This window comes from Canis aureus, chromosome 8, assembly GCF_053574225.1.
Source record: "Canis aureus isolate CA01 chromosome 8, VMU_Caureus_v.1.0, whole genome shotgun sequence".
Lineage (NCBI taxonomy): Eukaryota > Metazoa > Chordata > Mammalia > Carnivora > Canidae > Canis > Canis aureus.
The window spans coordinates 29,199,840-29,220,134 of NC_135618.1; the positions used below are offsets into that span (position 1 = coordinate 29,199,840).

Here is a 20,295-nt window from a genome sequence, read left to right on the forward strand (position 1 = left end):
CACCCTTTTGAGATACAGCTTTAACAGTCTGGTGAAAGCCAGAGGCTAAATATTGCCTTAGAGGAAGGACATGTACAGAAAAAAAGAAAGCATTTAGAACAGAGCTCTGGGGCATTGTGACCCAGCAAAAGAGCCCAAAAGAAGCTACAAATGGGACCTAAAAATAGTGTAGTGTTAAGAAAACAAAAAACAAAAAACAGTGTTTTAGAAAGGATGAAGTACTGACTTGTGGGGAATACCACTGAGATATCTAATAACCTCACAGAAGTGATCATGGAAGTTAGCAGCAAGGAGCCACTGGTGACCACAAGAATCAAATGGAGATGGTATGTTAAGAAGAGAAACTGGATCACAGTTGGTTTTGAAGACTGTAAATTAAAGCAGCAGCTATAGAAGATTCTTTCAAAGGAGAAAAAGCGGAAAGAGGAGGGTAGAGAAATAAAGGATTATGGGAACATTTTATTATTGTGCTGATGTTATGTTTAAGAAAAGTTTGTTTGCCTCTGCGAATAATCTATTAGAGAGGGGAGATGGAAAAGAGAATTATTAAATAAACGAACCCCATGAGTAGATGGTAGTATAATCTATTTAGGAACCACGATAACCATGCCTCTATCTTTTTTATACTTTTTTTGGAGGGGGATGGGAGAAGTATCTTTGTTTTTGACTTCTACAAATTCCCAGAAATTTTCCATGGAAATGTTTTTGTAGTATATTCCATCCAGGTTAGAATGCTGAGGTGAGTGTTAAGAGATCCGGTTTCCAATCTAAGCTGTAGCATTAAAATTGAATAATGCACTTTGTCTCTGGGATGGAGTTTCCTCCTCTCAAATGAAAATTCTGAAGCTTGCTATTTCCTTATTCTGACTAAGGAAACACTGAGTGGATAGAGGATCAACAAACTTTTATATGTTGCTGGGAAGAAGGTGGTATTTGTGGGTTGTTGTAAAATACATACACATCATCAGGGTGATCATGGTCACCATCATTATCATCTACTCTTACTCTTGGGAAGCCAAAAAACAGGACTCTCAATGTTGATTTCTTTGCAGCTGAAGTTTATCTTCCAAATAGTTATTTGATTCCAAGCTAAAATTCATCTTGATAATGAAATTGGTAAAATTAAAGGTGCAAGAATTTACAAGCAGCTGGATGCTTTTTTAGTTATACTTTTATGGACCTTAATGTCAAGTAAACACAGGTATTTTCAGATTCTGATGGAGTGGAGAAATTGTAAAAATAAAGTAAAATAAAATAAACAATAGGAGTCATTTCTATTTCTTGGCTCCTGAAAACTAGTTTTTGTTCAAATAAATCATTATCTTTCTTACTTCACTCTCACTTTCTATGAGGACAAAACCAGACAGAAAGGATAATTTCCTCAAATGCCTGGAAGACAAATGTTCTTGCAAAAGTGGATGGCAAAGAAGGAAGTTAAGAGTCTTGCTTCATTGATTTTCTCCTGCTATGCTCCTCTGTCTACAGAGAGGCACATGAAAATATTAGCATTTTATAATATATTACATATATACGGTTGTATATATTCAGAAAATATACTGAACAGATAGTTTATGAAAGTGACCGTTTTATTTTCTAATGACTTTTAGACATTAAACTCTTTACGACCAGTTGCAATCCATATTTATCAATCAGTAGCTCAGGAAAATATATCATTTGGGATTCAGTGGATCTGTGTTTGGATCAATGAAGCATAAAAACCATCTGTCTTTTGTTTATTTCTTCAATATATAATTGTATCTTGTAATATCCTGGACTAACAGCTTCTGGATTTAAATCCTAAGGCCATGCCCATATAAGTAAATTAAATGGAGTAGTGAATCCGTTTATGACGGAATGTTGTTTCTTTTTACTTAAGGCCATTGGAGAACTCATGTAGCAAGTAGATATGATTTGATCTTTTACGTCTATTAAAGCTACTGAAAATAAGTTTATGTCTACCATACACAGTGAATTCTAGTAAAATATAGTAAAATCTATGCATATTACTTAAGATTTTATTTGTATATTTAATCTTACCACTTATACTACTGAGAGAAAGGTGGGGATAATGATGGACATAATTGATGTATTATTGGGGGCACTAGAATGAGTTTTCTCGATGGGTGTCTGGTAAATAAGGTCAAGAATAATATGTTTTTAAATATCTGTATTTTTCTAAAATTAACAATTCTAAATTTATTAAGCTATTATAATTAGCATTTTTTTATATATTGCATGTGCATGGTTCTGTATATTCAAAAGTACAGTGAATAGGCAGTGGAGGAAAGTGAGCATTTTATTTCTCTTGATTTGATTTATGAAATTATTTTAAAAATTATCTCATTTTTTTTCTGAGATAGAGCTTCTATTTTGAACATATGTTTAAGGGGAAGCCTATTTAATATCCAAATTAAGTGGAGCAGAATTGTATGATAAAATCCCAAATAATTTGACAATTCATGCTTTCTTCTAAAAGCACAATTTTTATATCCTTAAAAATCTTGTTATTTAGTTGTAATCTAGGAAAATGTAGGACATAAAAAGAAAGATAAATAATAAATCAATTTATGGTAAAGTATGCTAATTACCCCAAAATGTGGAAAAATAATGAGGGTTCCAGGATTCTGGGAGAATGAGTCATCATCACCAAGTGCTTGGATACTGAGCAGCTGCATTCTATATTACAGTCTAGAATTTTAGGGAGAGTAGGATTGTCCTTACTAAATGACTCATTTGAAGATCTTCTCAATTTAATTCGTGGGGTTATTCTTGTAAATTTCTCCTATTAAATTTCCAAGTTAAATCTTCACTCCAATCCACTCCAGGCACACAGTTTAACTTTTCTCTTAATTCCTGCTTTCACTGAGATTTTCAGTGTCATGCTTTAGGTGCTCGGTAGAACCAAATATCTTATGTTTTGTAATGTAATGTTGCATTACCATTGAAACAAGAACAGATGGCAACAGAAAAAAGGTTAATGAAGGCTGTGCTTTTGTTATCTTTTTTCCTTAAAGATTTGTGTGTTTTATAAAAGATCCAGATGTTTTATATTTGACATACACTGATTTATTTCTTGAATGCAACATAAAGATTTTTGTTTTAAAAATATTTGCTCTCAGGGCCCCTGGGTGGCACAGTTAAGCAACTGACTCTTGGTTTTGGCTCAGGTCATGATCTCAGGGTTATGAGATCCAGCCCTGTGTCAGGTTCTGTGCTCAGTGCAGAATCTGCTTAAGACTCTCTCTCCCACTCCCTCCACTTCTTCCTTTTCTCTCTCTCCTTCTCTCTCTCTAATAAATAAATCTTAAAAAAAAATTTCCTCTCAAATCCTCGGTAGACACTAATTTTTACCTACTATGTTTCAGGTGTTTTATGATAGTCTACAAGAATTCAACCGAAATAAGACATAGATGACCCCTGAATTCTCAGAGGAGGGACTTTTCTTTAAGGGAGTAGAGATTACAAAAATTTTAAGAAAGCAGATTTTTTTTGGAATGGAAAATTTCCAGAATGGAAATTTCTGAAAAATATGTCATGGGGGGTGGGATGGGGAACTCTTAGAGACTGTGCCAGGGGAGTCCAACCACATAAAGGAGCAATCAGAGAAGGCCTCATAGGAAAGTTGGTGTCTGGTATGTAAAATGCAAAATCATTAGAATTTGGATAGGTGAGATGGAAGAGTGTTCCGTGACAGGGTGGAATAAGGTCAATATCCAGGCAAGAAAACATGCATGACTGAGGAACTGAATGATTAGAATGGCTAAAGTTTAGAGGGAGTACATGATGAGAACTTATGAGACAAGGGCTGGAGAATTAGGCAGAGTCCATGTCATCAAGATGGACCATGAAAAGCTATTTTGATTTAATTTTAAAAGAAAATCATTTAAACATAGGTGTAGTATGATTAATTTGCATTTGGTAATGATTACTCTAAACACCCCAAATGGTGGAGAGGCAATGACTTTGGGTAAAGAGGAGTGGGTAGGAAGCCATTGCAGTTTCCCAAATGAGAGATGATGAATGATGGTCTGGGTTAGGGTGATGGAAGTGAGGAAGCAGGAGTGAGGTGCTTTAAGAGATTGATTGGAGAGAGGAATGATATGAGTGCATGTGCATGAGTTTTAGGAAAGGATGAAAATGACTCTCTAGCTCCTTTCTTTCTACAGCAAGAAAAAGAAATCCGGGGAAGAAATCTGCCTTTAAATTCAGAAGGAACTTGAGTTTAAAGAATGCTGCTCCAACACGTACCTTTGGTAAATAATTTAAATGTTCTGAGCATAAATTGCCAATGATATTGCCTAAGTTCTTGCAGTGGTTAGAACTAACCCACGTAAAACAGCTGGCACAGTGCTTGCCAAGCAGTAGGCTGTAGTTACCTTCTTTTGTGCTCATTGTCTCCACTAGAATGCAGACTTCTTAACAGTAGAGGGAGACAGTGTGCTACTCATCTTTGTATCACCAACTGCCCACTGGAGTGCCAGCATGTATTGGAGAGTCAATAAATATTTAGTGAATGAACAAATAAGACTATTACCACACTATTACCACATAGACAATTTCCCTTAAAAATCTAATTTGGTATAAACACGGTAAAGACAGTAACCCGAATTTCATAATTGTGACTTAAGGTTTTGAGTGCTATGCTACTTCTATTGAACATGAAGCCTCAAAACTCTTAGTAGAAAGATGTGCCCTGTGCTTCACTAGATGGCACCACACCATTGCCCTAAAATAGAACGAACTTGAGGGAGTGGGGAGCAGAGGACTAAAAAGCCTGATTATAACGCACATTAAACATCCATTGATGTTCTCAGGGTATGTGTGTGAGATCTTTAACCATGCTTTTTTCATCAAATTCTTACATGCATATAATTATATTTTGCGTGTCTGGGAACAGGGTATTTAATTAAGCACATGGGGCTTTATTCTGTCTCTCATAGGAGAAAATTAAGCAGTTAGGAAAGAGCATCACTGTGTCTCATTCAGGCCACTAGGGTGCATTACTATGGAAGCTTTTTTTTTTTTTTCTTTCCCCCTAATTTCTATTTTCTCTAAAACTTTAATTCTCTAGTAGAAATAAGTGGAGTTGTGCTCTAGTGCTGTTAATGGCCTGTGATTTCCTTAACTGCCTTATTCACTGTTTGGGAGTGACTTAGACCTTGCAGGCAATGAGCCTAGTTTGTTTTTTAGTATCTTAAAATTTATGTGATATATAGTGTGACATTTTCCCTAAAAGCAAATTCACTGAAAAGGTGAGTGGAGATGCATTCATCATTGTTACAATTTTATTCTCTTGCCCCAATCCATTTCTGCCCTCTGCTAATTGGTTTTGTGTGTTGAAAGCAAGGATGCCACTGATGGATGAGCCTTCTTGTTCCTGTTACTATATTGAGGATACCATGTTTATCCAATGTCCCACTATAGATCCAAACAGCAGAGCAAGTGGATTTTAGATGCTTTTAGAACACTGAACCCCAGATTTTTTTTTCCCTTCATGTCCAATTAATGGTTCTCCTGTTGATTAACATCTGTTTTCTGAGTCCATGTGTTCTGATATTTTGATAATTGGGCATTTACTTATCAGTTAATAGTAGGCATAAAGTTAAAAGGGTTCCCAGAGATAACTTCATATAATTTTTATTGAAAGTCCCAGGAAGTAGAAGTACTAAGTAGTGTTAAACTATTTTTTTTAAGATTTATTTATTTATGATAGACAGAGAGAGAGAGAGAGAGAGAGAGAGAGAGGCAGAGACACAGGAGGAGGGAGAGGCAGGCTTCATGCCGGGAGCTTGATGTGGAACTCGATCCCAGGACTCCAGGATCGCGCCCTGGGCCAAGGCAGGCGCTAAACCGCTGAGCCACCCAGGGATCCCAGTAGTGTTAAACTATTAATTTAAGGCACCACTCTCAATCATGTGTTTGTGTTTTCTTGGCAAATATATGTATCAGATACTTCTTTTCAAACTGGAGTCATTTTTAAAAGGATAATATGAAGATTCTGTTATTTATTTTTTCAGGAACCGTGTGACTTCATACCTTATGTCATTAGGTCTGTCTGTCTCTACCTGGACGTGTTCTTTACATTGTAATTAATGGTTGTGATTCCGTTGATAAATTTACTTTCTGCTTAGGAGACTCTCAGTAAGTAGTTCTGCTTGTTCTGTAGATCTGTTGTGATGGAGAAAAGTACCCAATTCTTGGGACAAAAAGAAGCATAAATAAGTTAGAGTCATTGTGGCACTGGCCTCTCTTCTAAGTAAATAGGGACCTCAGAGCTGTTAATAATCTAGAAAAGAGTTTATAATGTGTGAGAATTATTTCCAGTTTCTTGTAAGGTCATATCAATTAACTCAAATAGCAACCATCTCATTAAATAAGAAAGTTGAACACTATTTTATTGCTGTTTGATATTTGCATTGGTAGCTAGGTTTTGTTTTTGATTAGTTAAAATAAAATTAAATATTAACTAATTAATGTACTTAATTTGACAGTCACATTCTTTCTAACTTTGTTGCCTATGAGGGCAAATTAATAAAAAGAGCCTTTGATGTTAAAAAAAAAAAAAAATATATATATATATATATATAGTGGATCACAGTCCTAAGGCCTAAGGATACCATGGAAATATCCATGGTTCAGTAGGAAGAAATAGTATGAATTTATGTCCACTTAAATTAATCCCCTTTGTCCCAAATATCATTTTCAATATTGGAGGAGGCTGTGTGTGGGAGATTTATATGTGGACTGAAAAAAAACTACACGGGATTATGAAAGACCTGAAAGGAATGTAGATTTCTTTTTTTTTTTTTTTAAGATTTTATTTATGCATTTATGAGAGAGAGAGAGAGACAGACAGACAGACAGACAGGCAGAGGGAGAAGCAGGCTCCGTGCAGGGAGCCCGACATGGGACTCGATCACACCCTGGGCTGAAAGCGGTGGTAAACCACTGAGCCACCTAGGCTGCCCAGGAGTGTAGATTTCATTTCCTAACTGCAACATTATTTCTAGCTGAGTCAACTCAGAATATATGTTAGAAGTGAAATTCATTTCTAAAATTAAGTAAATTCCAAGAATTTTCCATGCCAATCTCTCAAAAACCTGACTGGCATACTTTAAGTTTCAAAGTGTTTACTAGCTAGAACTATTCTATTGCCTTTCCTTCCTTTAGTAGAGTGTGTGTACTTAGCAGATATCTGGTCTCGGTGTACAAGGCCTATGGCTTGGGTTTATCATAAGATGCTAGAAATAACCAAATGAATCTATTCTCAGAATCTGGAGTGATTCATCTGTAACAAACAGGCCTCTTCAAAGTAAGTCAAAGTCCTACACAGACCAATCCTATGTGCTGTCATTGACAGAAAATCTGTAATCAAATATTTTATGAGATAATGAAAATGCATTTGGATATTTCTTTGCAACCCCCAAAGGAACTTAGATATTGAGGGCACTCAATTCTTGGACTGAGATGTTCTTCTCATCTGGTTTGGTGGAGACATCATCTGGCAACCTATGTAATTAATATGTGCATCAAACTAAAGGTATTTCTTGATTTAAACATAAAATATAACAGAATTCACTTATGTCAGTAATATTTACCTTTTCTCTATTAGCAATAAACTCTATAACATTAATTATTAACAAAACAGTGTATAAGGTGGTATATCAGATAAATAACTCCTTCTTTCCTTAGTCTCAGTCAGTCCTATGCCCCCTGACTCAAATATGTGGTGAAGTGGTGAAGAGAGCTTTTTTTTTTTTTTCAATTTATTCAATGTCTTGAAATAGCTAATATTTACTTGGTTGAAAATTGGAAATTATTACTATATGAGTCATTATAGAATTAATGTATTCAGCAAATATTAACTTTCCTTTGTCAGGCACTTTTCTAGGCATTGGGGGGATACAAGTTTTAAAGGGAATATCATAGACATTGTTCTTGTTCTCATGGAACAAAAATCTAGAAGATAGCTATCCAGTTACACATGCAATGATAATGAAACATGAAAAGTCCAGTCATTGGTGAAATATCAGGATTTGGGAGCACCTAGCAGGGACACATAGTATATACAGGGAGAGCAATGGAGGATTTTGTCAAGGCATGACATGTAAACTGAGACCTGAAGGATGAATGGGGATTTGTCTCACATGTCAAGTGAATATGTGTTGACACAGAAAGGATAAACAGGAAAGAGTGTTGACAGGAAAAGGGACAAGTATCTCAACACTACCCTGTGATAAGAAAGCATAGAGCACACAAGACAGGGACATAGCATGTGAGGGAAGGAGTGGCAGGACCTGAGATGGGAGAAGTAGGGATGGCCACTTATGGAGGAGGGCCTCATAAGCTGGGGACTATATCCTAGGATATAAGGGAGTCCTAGGAGATTTTCAGCAGTGCAAACTAATTTCAGATTCATGCTTCCAAAAAATCCCTAGGCAATAATGTGGACAATGAGTGAAAAGTGCAAGAAGAGGAGTCATAGAATCTACTGGAGTAGTGATTGTTAGGAGACTAGTTATAGATGAAAAAGTACAGGCCTTGACGGATGAGGAATAAGGAACTGAGGATTTCTGTATGAGCGTTTAGCTTTAGGGTTTATGTTAATTGCCTTCCAAGTAATTTTGTCGAAATCTCTTGGAAATCCTGGGTTGGCCACAGTGGGCCCTCTGATGTGGTGATTCCCCACATTGTTTTGAACTGTACTACATGCAACTCTCTGTAAATTCATTCTCTTTTTTATTTGGATTGCATTTGTAAAATAGTCTTTCAATTTTTCATCAGCCATTCAAATTCTAAGTGTTTACATTTATTCTCTGAAATTGTCTTTACTAGAAATTATCTTTTCCGAATTCTTTTTTTCTCTTTTTAGTTTATTTTCTATTCTAGAAATTTTTTTCTTTCCCTTGGGGGAATACTTTTCTATGGTTATTGACTTGACCTCTCTGGTATATCACTTTATGTCAACAACTAAAATACTGTTCCTAAATGGACTTACAACACCCCCTTATTTAATTTATGACCACATATTTATTTTGCATGAAATTACAGACTAGTGTCATGATGATTTCAGCTGAATAATTATCTCGTGGATGAAGTGGAAGAGTTCAGAAACTCAGACCAGGTTGAACCACACATTTCAGGAGTCCTGAACTGGAATCCATATCCCATATCCTATGCTTGACCCCTTGCAAAGTAGTGAATATATATTTGAGTAGGTGCCTCCTTTTTATTTCTTGGGTGGATCAGAACAACTAGCTGATGGCAATTCTCTATAGTAGAGGAATTGTTTCTGTTTGATTTAATCACTGCTGTTTCATATTTGGTCCCAAGGTAACTACCTTTTTCCCAACCTCTAACTTTCTTCACTACCAAAAATGCCTCTCCCCTCTCCACTTCTAGACAAGTAATGATTGACGATTACATGTTATCCGTCTGTAGTAATTTACCGCCATTAGTGTAGCCAGTAGAATTGTCTGCATTATTTCAAGCCATCAAATGATAATAGCATGCTCTGAAAATTAGGCAACTGTTAATCAAATAACACTGGTTACACAGTGTGCTTAAGGCGTTATGGAATACTTAGAAAGCAGGCATTGGTTGCTCTATAATTAGATATTCATGACTATCTGCAAAATGTTAAGAATGCAGTTTTCATTGAAACCACTTAAAAATACAACTTAAACAAATGAAATTGTTCTACTTACTCAGCTTTTTCATGCAATCACGAAGTCTGGTTTCTAGGCTAAGCACTCTTTGATGCAGTTCCTCATAGTCATAGGCACCAATTTCCTCTTGAATCCCGGTGAGGACGGCAGACAGATTCCGGATTTCCTCCTTGAACTGGGTGATTAACTTGGCATCTGTTTTGTACTGTTCCAGCACGGGGATCAAGGGCAGGAGTTCATCCATCTTCTCTTTCAACTCCTGTGAAGAGCAGCCAATTGTTCCTAAAAGTCATTTAAACAGATCAAGCAGCTATGTTCTTTTTAATACCATACCTAAAGGAACTTATTAAAACAGACTCAAAATTCCTTTTTTTGAAAATTAAAAGAAAAGTTTTATTAATGTATAATCAGGATATAACATTATATTAGTTTCAGGTTTACAACATATTGATTCAATACTTGTATATCAAAAATCTTACTGACTTTTGGTTGAAATTAGGTACTTTGTGAGATCATGTAGTGGCTACATGATCATTAGTAGCAAATCCATTTATCTCAATATAAGAACCTCTCTTTAAATTATGATTAGGTGCTTTTCAATAAAACAATTGATCCTTATCGTAATTATAAAAACTTCTTATGCTAGCAATTAAAGATTAAAGTATCATTTCACTTTCTGGTAGCATTTTAAAAAGTGAACAATGCATTATTTAGGCAATATCATCAGGAGCCATCTTCTTATTGTGAATTACTAGAAATAGGTCAAATATCTCATGTCTGTTAACTCTAATTACCCCCTGACTATCTATGTTATGGGGGTACACTTAAAAGAAATTTTGAATCCTGGAACAGCTTTTCTGTAACACTTCAATTGTTCCAACTGTGGTTTCCTACCACTCTGTCCCTTCCATTATGCTCAGGGATTCCTCATTCTTTCTAACATCCATCTTAACACAACATCATTAGGAAGGTAAGTTCAGCAAGCATAATAAATCATGCAAAGCTCCTCAAAGCTCAGAGAAATGCCTGTTGCTGTTTACCATTTTGAATTATTACCCACATTCTGATTCCATTTGCCTTAGCATAGATAATTTAGAGCTCTTTAAGTAAGGCAGAGTTGCTTACCCATGTAGTGAATTAACTCTTTTAACTCTTTCAGGGACCAAGGTACTCACAGTTTATGGAACAAAAGAACTAGCTGTACCGATTTGTTTGAAACTGCAGAGTTGTTTTTTATCTGGAGAACAAGAAGCATATTTTGCCAACACAGTGTCTCTTATCTCTAGCATCATGAGACTGAACCTCACCTGCAGTTTCACTTTCAATTTTGAGGTTGTGTCACCTTTTCTTCTTTGCCTTTAATGTGGTCGTAGTGGTCAGTGAAAATATTTCATGAATGTGAGTCAGTTGTGAGTTTTTTACAGATGATCTCATTTGTGGAAAGAGCTGTCACTGTTATGATCATTTGAGAATAATCCATAGGTGCTGTCAGAAACCATGCTGTACACTAACTAATTTAAGGAGCTGAAAATTGCATTTTAAAATTACATTTGGAAGATGTTATTACTATAAATGCATTAAAATAGCAGGAGTTCCCAATGCTGCCCTGGTATATGGGCTTATGTTTCTTGTGGGGAAATTTCCACTTGCTCTGTAAGCTCTGAATTTTTTGATTTTGTCTATATGTCCATGTTGTGTGGGAGGGGACAGAGTCTTCATAATGAGAACGATTCATAAATATCACAGTGAAAAGGTGAAATTGCATAGCTTTACCCATTTTGGTGGCTCATTTGGAAATAAACTTATTAGTTTGAACATCTTGTGGCATCCCAAAAGGAAGACACAATTGCTTCATTATGATTTTAATAAGAAGAGTTCTGTCGGTAGCATTTGCTGCATATTATAGCAATAGTTACAATGAAGAGTTTTATGTTACGCTATGGGAATATTGAAAAGAAAGCAATTCAGTGTCACAATTTTGGTGACTTTTTTTCCCCTGAACTAAAAAAAAAAACCCCAAAAAACAAAAAACAAAAAACCAGCAACAAAGACAGGTAATTATATTTTTGGATCTCTTCAAAAATTCATAATTTGGTTATTGGTAATCAATTTTGAAACTCTGGACATCAGTCAGAGAGCAAGGGGAAGTTCAACCAATATACACATCAAATTTTTAAAAGGTTAAAGTAGAATGGCACATATGTGTACTGATAACTAGAATAAGATTTTCATCTTAAAAAGTACTGAAGACAGAACTTACTTAGCATTTTTGATAAGTTGAAAATGGTGTATCAGAGTAGGGTTTTCTTCCAATTAAAAAGTATTTTTGATGTAAATTTACTTTTGGAATGTTCCAGTTCTTTGCATCAAATATGGTACCTCAGCACTTCATGCCAAATCTGACTCGTGCTCAGGCTCAGTGAATACATAAATTCAACAAACATATTGAGCATGTAATTATTATGCTTACGTTTCAGAGAGCTATAATCTATTTGGAGATGCAGTGTAGAACTGGTATTAGCAGGCTTACCTCTCGAGTTGGATATTGTGGTCCTGATGCATATTAGATATAAGTGCTGAACAAATTGCATCAGTTTCTTATCTGAACAATGGAAATAAGTATAGTGCCTACTTTATAGTATTGTTGAGAAGACTAAATTAGCTAATGTATATTTAAAGTTGCCAGAACTATGTGTTGAATATGTGTAATTCTTCAGAAAATTATTATTGCTGTTTAGATTTTAACATATAACTTAAGTATCTACTTGGATTATGTGAACTGGTAAAATCAAAATCATTATGTCATATGGTGCTGCCTGAGAATTAAGTTTTCTTACTCACAGCCTGGTTGCTGCTAAGCAAACTTACAGAAAAGGCAAATTATTTCCTTGAGTTTCTCTCAGCTTTTTATCTCTCTGTTTATTTCTGATCTTCTCCCAAGGGTTCCCACAAATACACAGGCTTCATCATGCCTTCCCAGCTCTTCCAGGCTTGGCACCCTCAAACTATCCCTTGGCATCAGAGAGTTCTGCATTGTCCATCTGAGCCTGAGTAATTTTCACTCTGCGCCAGACACCCTGAGCACCTCTCCTTCTGTCCTTCCTTTCTGGGCATGCACCCCCCGCCCTCCACCCCCGGCCCTGTGCTGTAAGTGCCAGCTTACCATTTCCTCCTTCGTTGATGTCCTCAGCATCCGGCTCACATTACTCCTCTACAGCCTACACCCTAACCCTGAACACTTGGAGAATCCTCTGGTTTTCTGAAACTCTTCTGTGATTCTGTGTGTCTGTGTGTGTGTGTTGGGAAGACTAGTCCAAAACTGCTTTCTGGAAAATTGCCAAATCTTGAAAATCCTGCCCTGATCTTCTCTGAATAAAACTAAATAAGATTACTCTTCCTTTGTGCTGTTAAATAATGTTTCTGCTTCTCTTTACCATCAATTTTCTATGCCTGTTTTAGTTGTCTTTCATTGAAGAGAGATCATTATATATCCAGCAGTGGGCCAACACTGCCTTGCACACGGTACATGCTCAATAAGTATTGGTTAACGTTAACTCATTTCCGCCTCAGCCTTCTACTTTTCACTGTTTGCCATCCCCCCCCCCCATAAATTATCTACTCATCCGGTTCACTCATTCTCTCATTCCCAATAATATTTACACTTAAGATATCTTCTAAGCCTTGCTCTAATTTATTCTAATTTCTTAACCTCCTGGGTTTGCTTACTTTTCTCTTCAACCTCAACATCATGATTCATCACTTGAGCCTCATCTCTTGTCAGTATCATCCACTCTCTTACCCTCCTTTCCTTCTGTTGTACCTCTCTGGTTGAATTTAAAACTGGTTCTGGGGATCCCTGGGTGGCTCAGTGGATTGGTGCCTGCCTTTGGCTCAGGTCATGATCCCAGAGTCTTGGGATTGAGTCCCGCATCCGGCTCCCTGCATGGAGCCTGCTTTTCCCTCTGCCTGTGTCTCTGCCTCTCTCTCTCTCTCTCCCTGTCTCTCATGAATAAATAAATAAAATCTTTAAAAATAAACAAAAATAAAACTGGTTCAATGTAAAAACTTATACATACCTACTTAGGCTCCTAAGCACCACTGAAGAAAATTACAAACCATGAATATTTCTGCCAGGTCAAAGTGTGCTATGTGGACCTCCTGTCACATGTCTCTGACTAGCTCTGTGCCCATCACCATTATGTGTGAAAAGCACTTCTGATGCTTAAATTTGGGCCCGTTCCCTTACCATCAGCAGTGCATCTCACTAGGGAAGGGAGGAAGAAAAGAACTATTGTTTACAAAACCACAATGTGTTCTATAAACTATGTGCTACCCCTTCGGAGGCAGGCTATTTCTTTTTAATAGAGGCTCAACTGGTATTATCATAGATTTTAAAAAATACGGCACTGTCATACATAGGTGCTAAATGTCCATATAGCATACTTAAAAGCACTATTTCTCTCCATTTTCAGTGTTTCTGGATAATTGCCAAAAACGACTTGAAGCCTGAGAAAAGACTTTGTATCGAGTTATGAAATGGCCTTCCTTTTCTTTTTATATGCTACTATTAATGGTATTATTGCCTCTTTTAATACTAAATATTCTCTCTATGCCTCCTCATATCAGCAGGGCATAAAGTCATGAGGAAAAAGCATTGATAAGTTTAATTATTAATCTTCCTTGAGATTTCCTCTTGTCTTAGATATTGAATTGCCTGTAAATCTATCGAGAAACTCCACCAAGCTCTAGGAGGATTAGGCTCTTTTTATAGCAAGTCTTCTATGCATTCCTACCAGCTAATGGTCAGTTCCAGTGGAGAGATGATTGACATCCCCAGTGAGTCTTTAACCTTGCTCATGTGGGCCAACGCACAGCTATTTCTAGCTGATTGCCATGCTGGCTGTCCATTGCACTCAGTGTCTGATTTGAATTGACAAGATTGCAGAAGTCAAACCTACTTGAAAATGCTTGGTCATTAGTGTCTTCCGATCATCTTCAATCTGCCGAAACTTGGCCTTCAGCCCTTTCATTTGGGTTTCCATTTTTAGAACATATTGGAAATCTCTCTGAGTTCTCAGGTTTAAGACTTCGATAGACTGGGACATGTTCTGAACCTGTTAAACAAGAATATTGGCTCTACATTATTGTCTATTTACAGGTATATTCAATCAATACTGAAGTAGCAAAAATGACAGTAACATAAAGAACTGGAAGTGCCAAATCCATATTTGCATCCCCACACGATTCGTTTTCAGGAGGACAATTCTTCCTGATAAATATTCCAAAAATTTAGCAAGGGAAATTTAAACCTAAGCAGGAAATAATAAAATTGTCATTCTAGGATTAGGGATAAATAAATATGAATAAGAATTTAATAAATCAGAAAAGTAAATTTTAAAAATAGAAATTTCATCCCAGGGCCTTGTAAGCTTATGATGCCCCAAGCTATTAAATGTTAACATGAGTTGTTTCTATAAGTACTAACTCTGATTTCTTCAAGATCGGGATGTTTAACAATTGTGGATGGTAGTGACATGTCCAATAGAATTAGAATGGAATCATTCTAGTACAGTTACTTCAACATCTTAAGTTCTCCCAGGGGTGAGATTGAATTGACCAAGATGCACTGTGGCAATGCTGGGCCACCCCCATACGTGAAGAGCATAGTGTTTAAGAGACCTAGAAAATGGCAGCTGTATCAAGTGTTTGGTAGGTAGATAGCAAACACAGATTAAGCTGAGGGTACTTCTTAGGTTCCTTGGGCTCCAGGCTATGTAGAAGTAGGAAACAGGTGACCTGTAAAAAATCTAGAAATGAGGAAAGAAAGGCTCTCTAATTTTTGTGGCAGCAAAACCCTAAAAACAAAGTGAAAATGTCTAATAGTTGGAGAGCTATTAAGTGATTGGGGAATGGAGTACCAATACACTATTTTAGAGGGTAAGCTAGGTTTCTATACCGTGGTACTCAAACTATTGTCTACAGAGCAGCAAGTTTGGCATCACTGGGGAGCCTGTTAAAATGCAGATTCTTGGGGCCTGCCCCAGAGCTACTGAGTCAGAATCTGCATTTTATTAGGATCACTGTGTTTATTAAATTTTGCTCAAGATGGAGGAATTTCCATGAGAAAAGCAAGTGAGAAGAGTGAATGTAACAGCTTTTATATAATTTGATCTTTTATACTAAATCAAATTCTATGTGCGTATGTGTGTCTCTGTCTCTCACATATGCATAAAAAATGGGGCATATGAACAAAAAATCATGGTGGAGAAAGGAATGTAAGGATTAGAAGAATACATATTAGGTTGTTAGTTTTTTGATACAGGGGGTGATGTGGGTGAGAAGTAATGAATATTATAGAAAGGAATCTCTGCTAAATAGAATATATATATATATATAAATCTACATAGAATTATATGTTTTATTTCCATGAAATGAATACATGAAATCACCAAAAAACATTATGGTGGAATTTCAGGTGAATTTTATTTTGTTTCATACATTTTAAGCATTATTCTATTTATTTTTAAATAAACATATTATCTTTTTATAAGTAAAAAGTTATCTTCATTGCAACAATTGGGGGTTACAAATAAGGAAGGAGTGATTTATTCAATTTCTGTCATTAGGTATGTCACACAGCTCAGTGGACCAGCTAGCTATAAAGAGCCCATTGTTGGTACATTCCTCAGAATTGGAACATTCCAAAAAGGCAGTGCATTCTGCTGCTTTGCTTGCCTACTTCTACTTATTAAAGAAGGTCATATTTTCCTGTTTTTTTTTTCCTTTTCTGCTGTTTCATCCATAGGCCTGCCTTTTATGAATGCTATCTTTTCAGGAAATATTATAGTCTAGCTTATATTAAAACTAATTGTGTATTGAGGGTGTTGGGTAGGAGCATACAAGTGGCTGCCCCTTGGTGAGCTCTGTGAGATCTGAAGCTGCATCTTATCCAAATATTTTATTTCTAAGACCTTATACAGAATCAGGAATAGAATAATTGCTCAATGAATATCTCTTGGGTAAAATTATCTTAGGCTTCCAATAATAGTAATAGGTAATTAGTATTTTAATATTTTAAGGAAAGTTCCTCCTTCTGTCACTGTAACACTATAGCATTACATCACTCCCAAATATTTCTTAATTTACTATCATTCTTACTTAGATAGCTTCTTTTTTTTTTTTTTTTGGATCTTTAGTGTGGCACAACATTAGTGAGACAACAATGAAAGATGGAGATGGTAACTACATCTTGGGTAAATTTAATGCTCTCAAAATAATTTTCAGCTCTATTATGGTTAAGCATGAATAAAGAAAAGCCATTTGTATTAAAGAAACTATCTACACATTTGAATATGGCATTTGTCTTTGAAGATGCCCATCATTGGCGTGACCAATATTTTCCTAGGAATTCCATGTACCTAGGCAGAGTCCATACAGTTAGAAAACATAGGCAAATGAGATATTCTGGATACAGTTAAAAATAGCTTCTCTTTTATGTTGTCTCTGATTAACCCTATTAGGTTAATTTTCAACTGTATTTGTGTTGTAGGAAAATGCACAGAGAGAGTTTTTGCTAAGACTTGATTGTGACCATCTATATTGTAGAAGAGCTACATTTGGGTAATGGATAGAGATGGAGCTGTCTAGACAGAAAGGATGTGGCTCTGGACTGTCTTTTGCTTTTCTTGCTGGCTATACCTAGGAACGTTTGGTTTCCCCACTGTTACAGAGACTTCTTAAGCACCAGTTTCCTGATGATACCTGAGACTGGCTTCCGACAGTTACACTTGTAGGAAGGAGATCCATCTGCTGTGGTTCCTCTTTTAGTCTGTTTATCACTCATATTCTACAGGTTTTCCATATGTGTCCCTGTGTTTAGACCCTCTCTACATAGTCTGGCAAGTTTATTCTCTCCCTTCATTGATAATTTAAAAAATTATTTATTTTAGTTCTTGCATAAATAAATGTCTGAGGTCTTTCTGAATTTAAATACAAATTAACTTAGATTTTCACTCTAATTCATAGTTATTGGGTAGGCTACTTGGAAAAAAAAGCAGCCTACAGTTCATATAATTTACTATTTCTCTTGGCATATAATACTCTCCAGTAATAGATTTAATGAACATAACTTGTAGACACCTAGGTTTTGTTAATAGATTTTGTGGAGTTTTTTGTTACTTAAATATGATGATTTTTTTTAAGGCGTGATTTTCTGGAATTTCTTTAATACATTAAACATGTTGCATATTAGATGGAATGGTCTATAAATTTCAATGATTGTTTTCAGCCAACCCCCTGGATTGTGTTTTTTTGCCTTATTTATCCTACACTAATTCCTGGTTTCTATCATAGTTCTGGAATATGTTTGACTTTGGACCTGTAGAGGGTATTATCTATTTCCTGACACTTTATTTGAATTTTTTGGACTGGTTTTCGAAGAAATATCTGAATCTATATGGGGTGTGTATGTGTAATGCTATCCTGAGAAACAGTAGCAGAAATAAGGTTATAGTATCTAAGAATGTGTTTCTCACTGAAATTGATAAAGAAAAAAGATGCTTTTGTACAGGAAAGAATATAGGAGCAGAGAGTCTATAATTTAGGGAGAAATACAATTTAAGAGAAAAGAAGAATTGGATTTAAAAGATAAATTACCAAGGTAATTAATTTCCCTGGTAACCAAATAATATTAAAACCATGTATTTGGATTTTTTCCCATAGAAATAAAGAAAATCAAGATTGGTAAGCAATACTCAAGAAAAACCACAGTTCATATGTCATGATTCCTAATAGCTGAGAGGCACATTAGCTAGAGTCATTAACTTGAATGAAAATGACATTTGCTCTTGTCTGGGAGACAGATATTGAAGGAGCAGAGAAGATGGGATCTTATAAAAAGAGACTTTAAAAGAAAGACCCAATAGATTATTGATATCTCTGAGGAGAGGGGGAGGAAAAACAGGACTAATCATTGTATAAAAACAAGAAAAAAAACTTTCTGAAAATCTTAGCACATCAATAGACTTCTAAGTAATGTACACAGAGGAAATTTATTTACATTATATGACGGTGGAAGTTATTGTTGCTGGCTTGAGATTACATAAAGTAGGCACGTCTGTATTACAAATTTGATGCTTTCATTTTTCTAGCTTCTCTTAATTTTCAGTAAAAAGTTCCTATTCACTGCCATCATTGTGTGAATGATCATGAAAATGATACGCACAGAGTGAATTGTTGAGCATGGTGTCCCCTAAAAGCACATACTACCTAATCTATCTTATTGTCCCTAAAGGTATTTAAAATTCCAACATGTTGCCATCCTTCCATCAGGCTGGCCACCCAGCTGTCCTACTATATTCAGAGCCCAACACAGTGAAATTCTGAATGAGAATAATTGAAAGAACCATTCATTGTTTTTTTTTCCTCCTCAAACTAAACATAAATAACCTTTCATGAGCTGACTTTTATCTGCAAAAAAGAATAAATCAAGGACATTCTGTGTTTGATTGTTATGGATCCGGCTTAAGTAAATTATATGGAGAAAATGCTATTGAATGAAACTGAAGAGTTTAATGTTCAAAGGAATGACTTAGAGAATGATGATAAATACTTGAAATTATTCATTATCTGTTCAGATAGCTTGCATATTGCATTCTGTTATTTTAACTTCCTTGCAAGATTGTTAATGGGATTCAAATGTGTGAGCTCAAAGAGTCTAGTGTAATCTTGGGAGTTGAGGATAAATTTCTGGCATGGGAATAGGGCTTCTTGCTTTTTTCTTTTTTTCCTTAAGGAGAGACCAGCTGGATATTAAGAGGTATGATAGTCAGTCTTAAGAAGGTAAGATTGGGAAAAGTAAAAAGTAATATAAATAAAACAGTAGAACAGGAAGCATGAGGTATTCTTTTTCAGGAAGGGAAAACAAGTTTACTTGAGAAGGGGGGACAAAAATTGGAATGACCTTCCTCACCATTCCCTGCTCTCCCACATTTCCCTTTCAAGGAATGGTAGATTTTTTTTTAAAAAAAAAAAAAAAGGTCATTTCTAATGGCTGAGGAATATTCCATTGTATACATAAACCACATCTTCTTTATCCACTCATCTTTCGATGGACACCGAGGCTCCTTCCACAGCTTGGCTGTGGCCATTGCTGCTATAACCATCGGGGTGCAGGTGTCCCTGCGTTTCATTGCATCTGTATCTTTGGGGTAAATCCCCAACAGTGCAATTGCTGGGTCGTAGGGCAGGTCTATTTTTAACTCTTTGAGGAACCTCCACAGAGTTTTCCAGAGTGGCTACACCAGTTCACATTCCCACCAACAGTGCAAGAGGGTTCCCCTTACTCCACAAACTCTCCAACATGTGTTATTTCCTGCCTTGTTAATTTTCTCCATTCTCACTGGTGTGAGGTGGTATCTCATTGTGGTTTTGATTTGTATTTCCCTGATGGCAAGTGATGCAGAGCGTTTTCTCATGTGTGTGTTGGCCATGTCTACCCACCATTTGCTTCAACGTGGGTGGAACTGGAGGATATTATGCTGAGTGAAATGGGTCAATCGGAGAAGGACAAACATTATATGTTCTCATTCATTTGGGGAATATAAATAAGAGTGAAAGGGAATAGAAG

At 36.0% G+C, this 20,295-nt stretch overlaps 1 protein-coding gene across 3 annotated transcripts in view; it reads right to left on the bottom strand.

Annotated features, from left to right (window-relative positions):
- Positions 1-20,295, bottom strand: part of OLFM3 (olfactomedin 3) — a 192,919-nt gene that overhangs the window by 18,388 nt on the left and 154,236 nt on the right. For all 3 annotated transcript variants that reach the window (XM_077905640.1, XM_077905641.1, XM_077905639.1), the window contains exons 3-4: positions 14,627-14,782; positions 9,708-9,927 (exon numbers count right to left, since the gene is read on the bottom strand). In XM_077905640.1, coding sequence (XP_077761766.1) covers positions 9,708-9,927; positions 14,627-14,782 — 376 coding nt within the window. The remainder of the gene's footprint in view (positions 1-9,707; positions 9,928-14,626; positions 14,783-20,295) is intronic.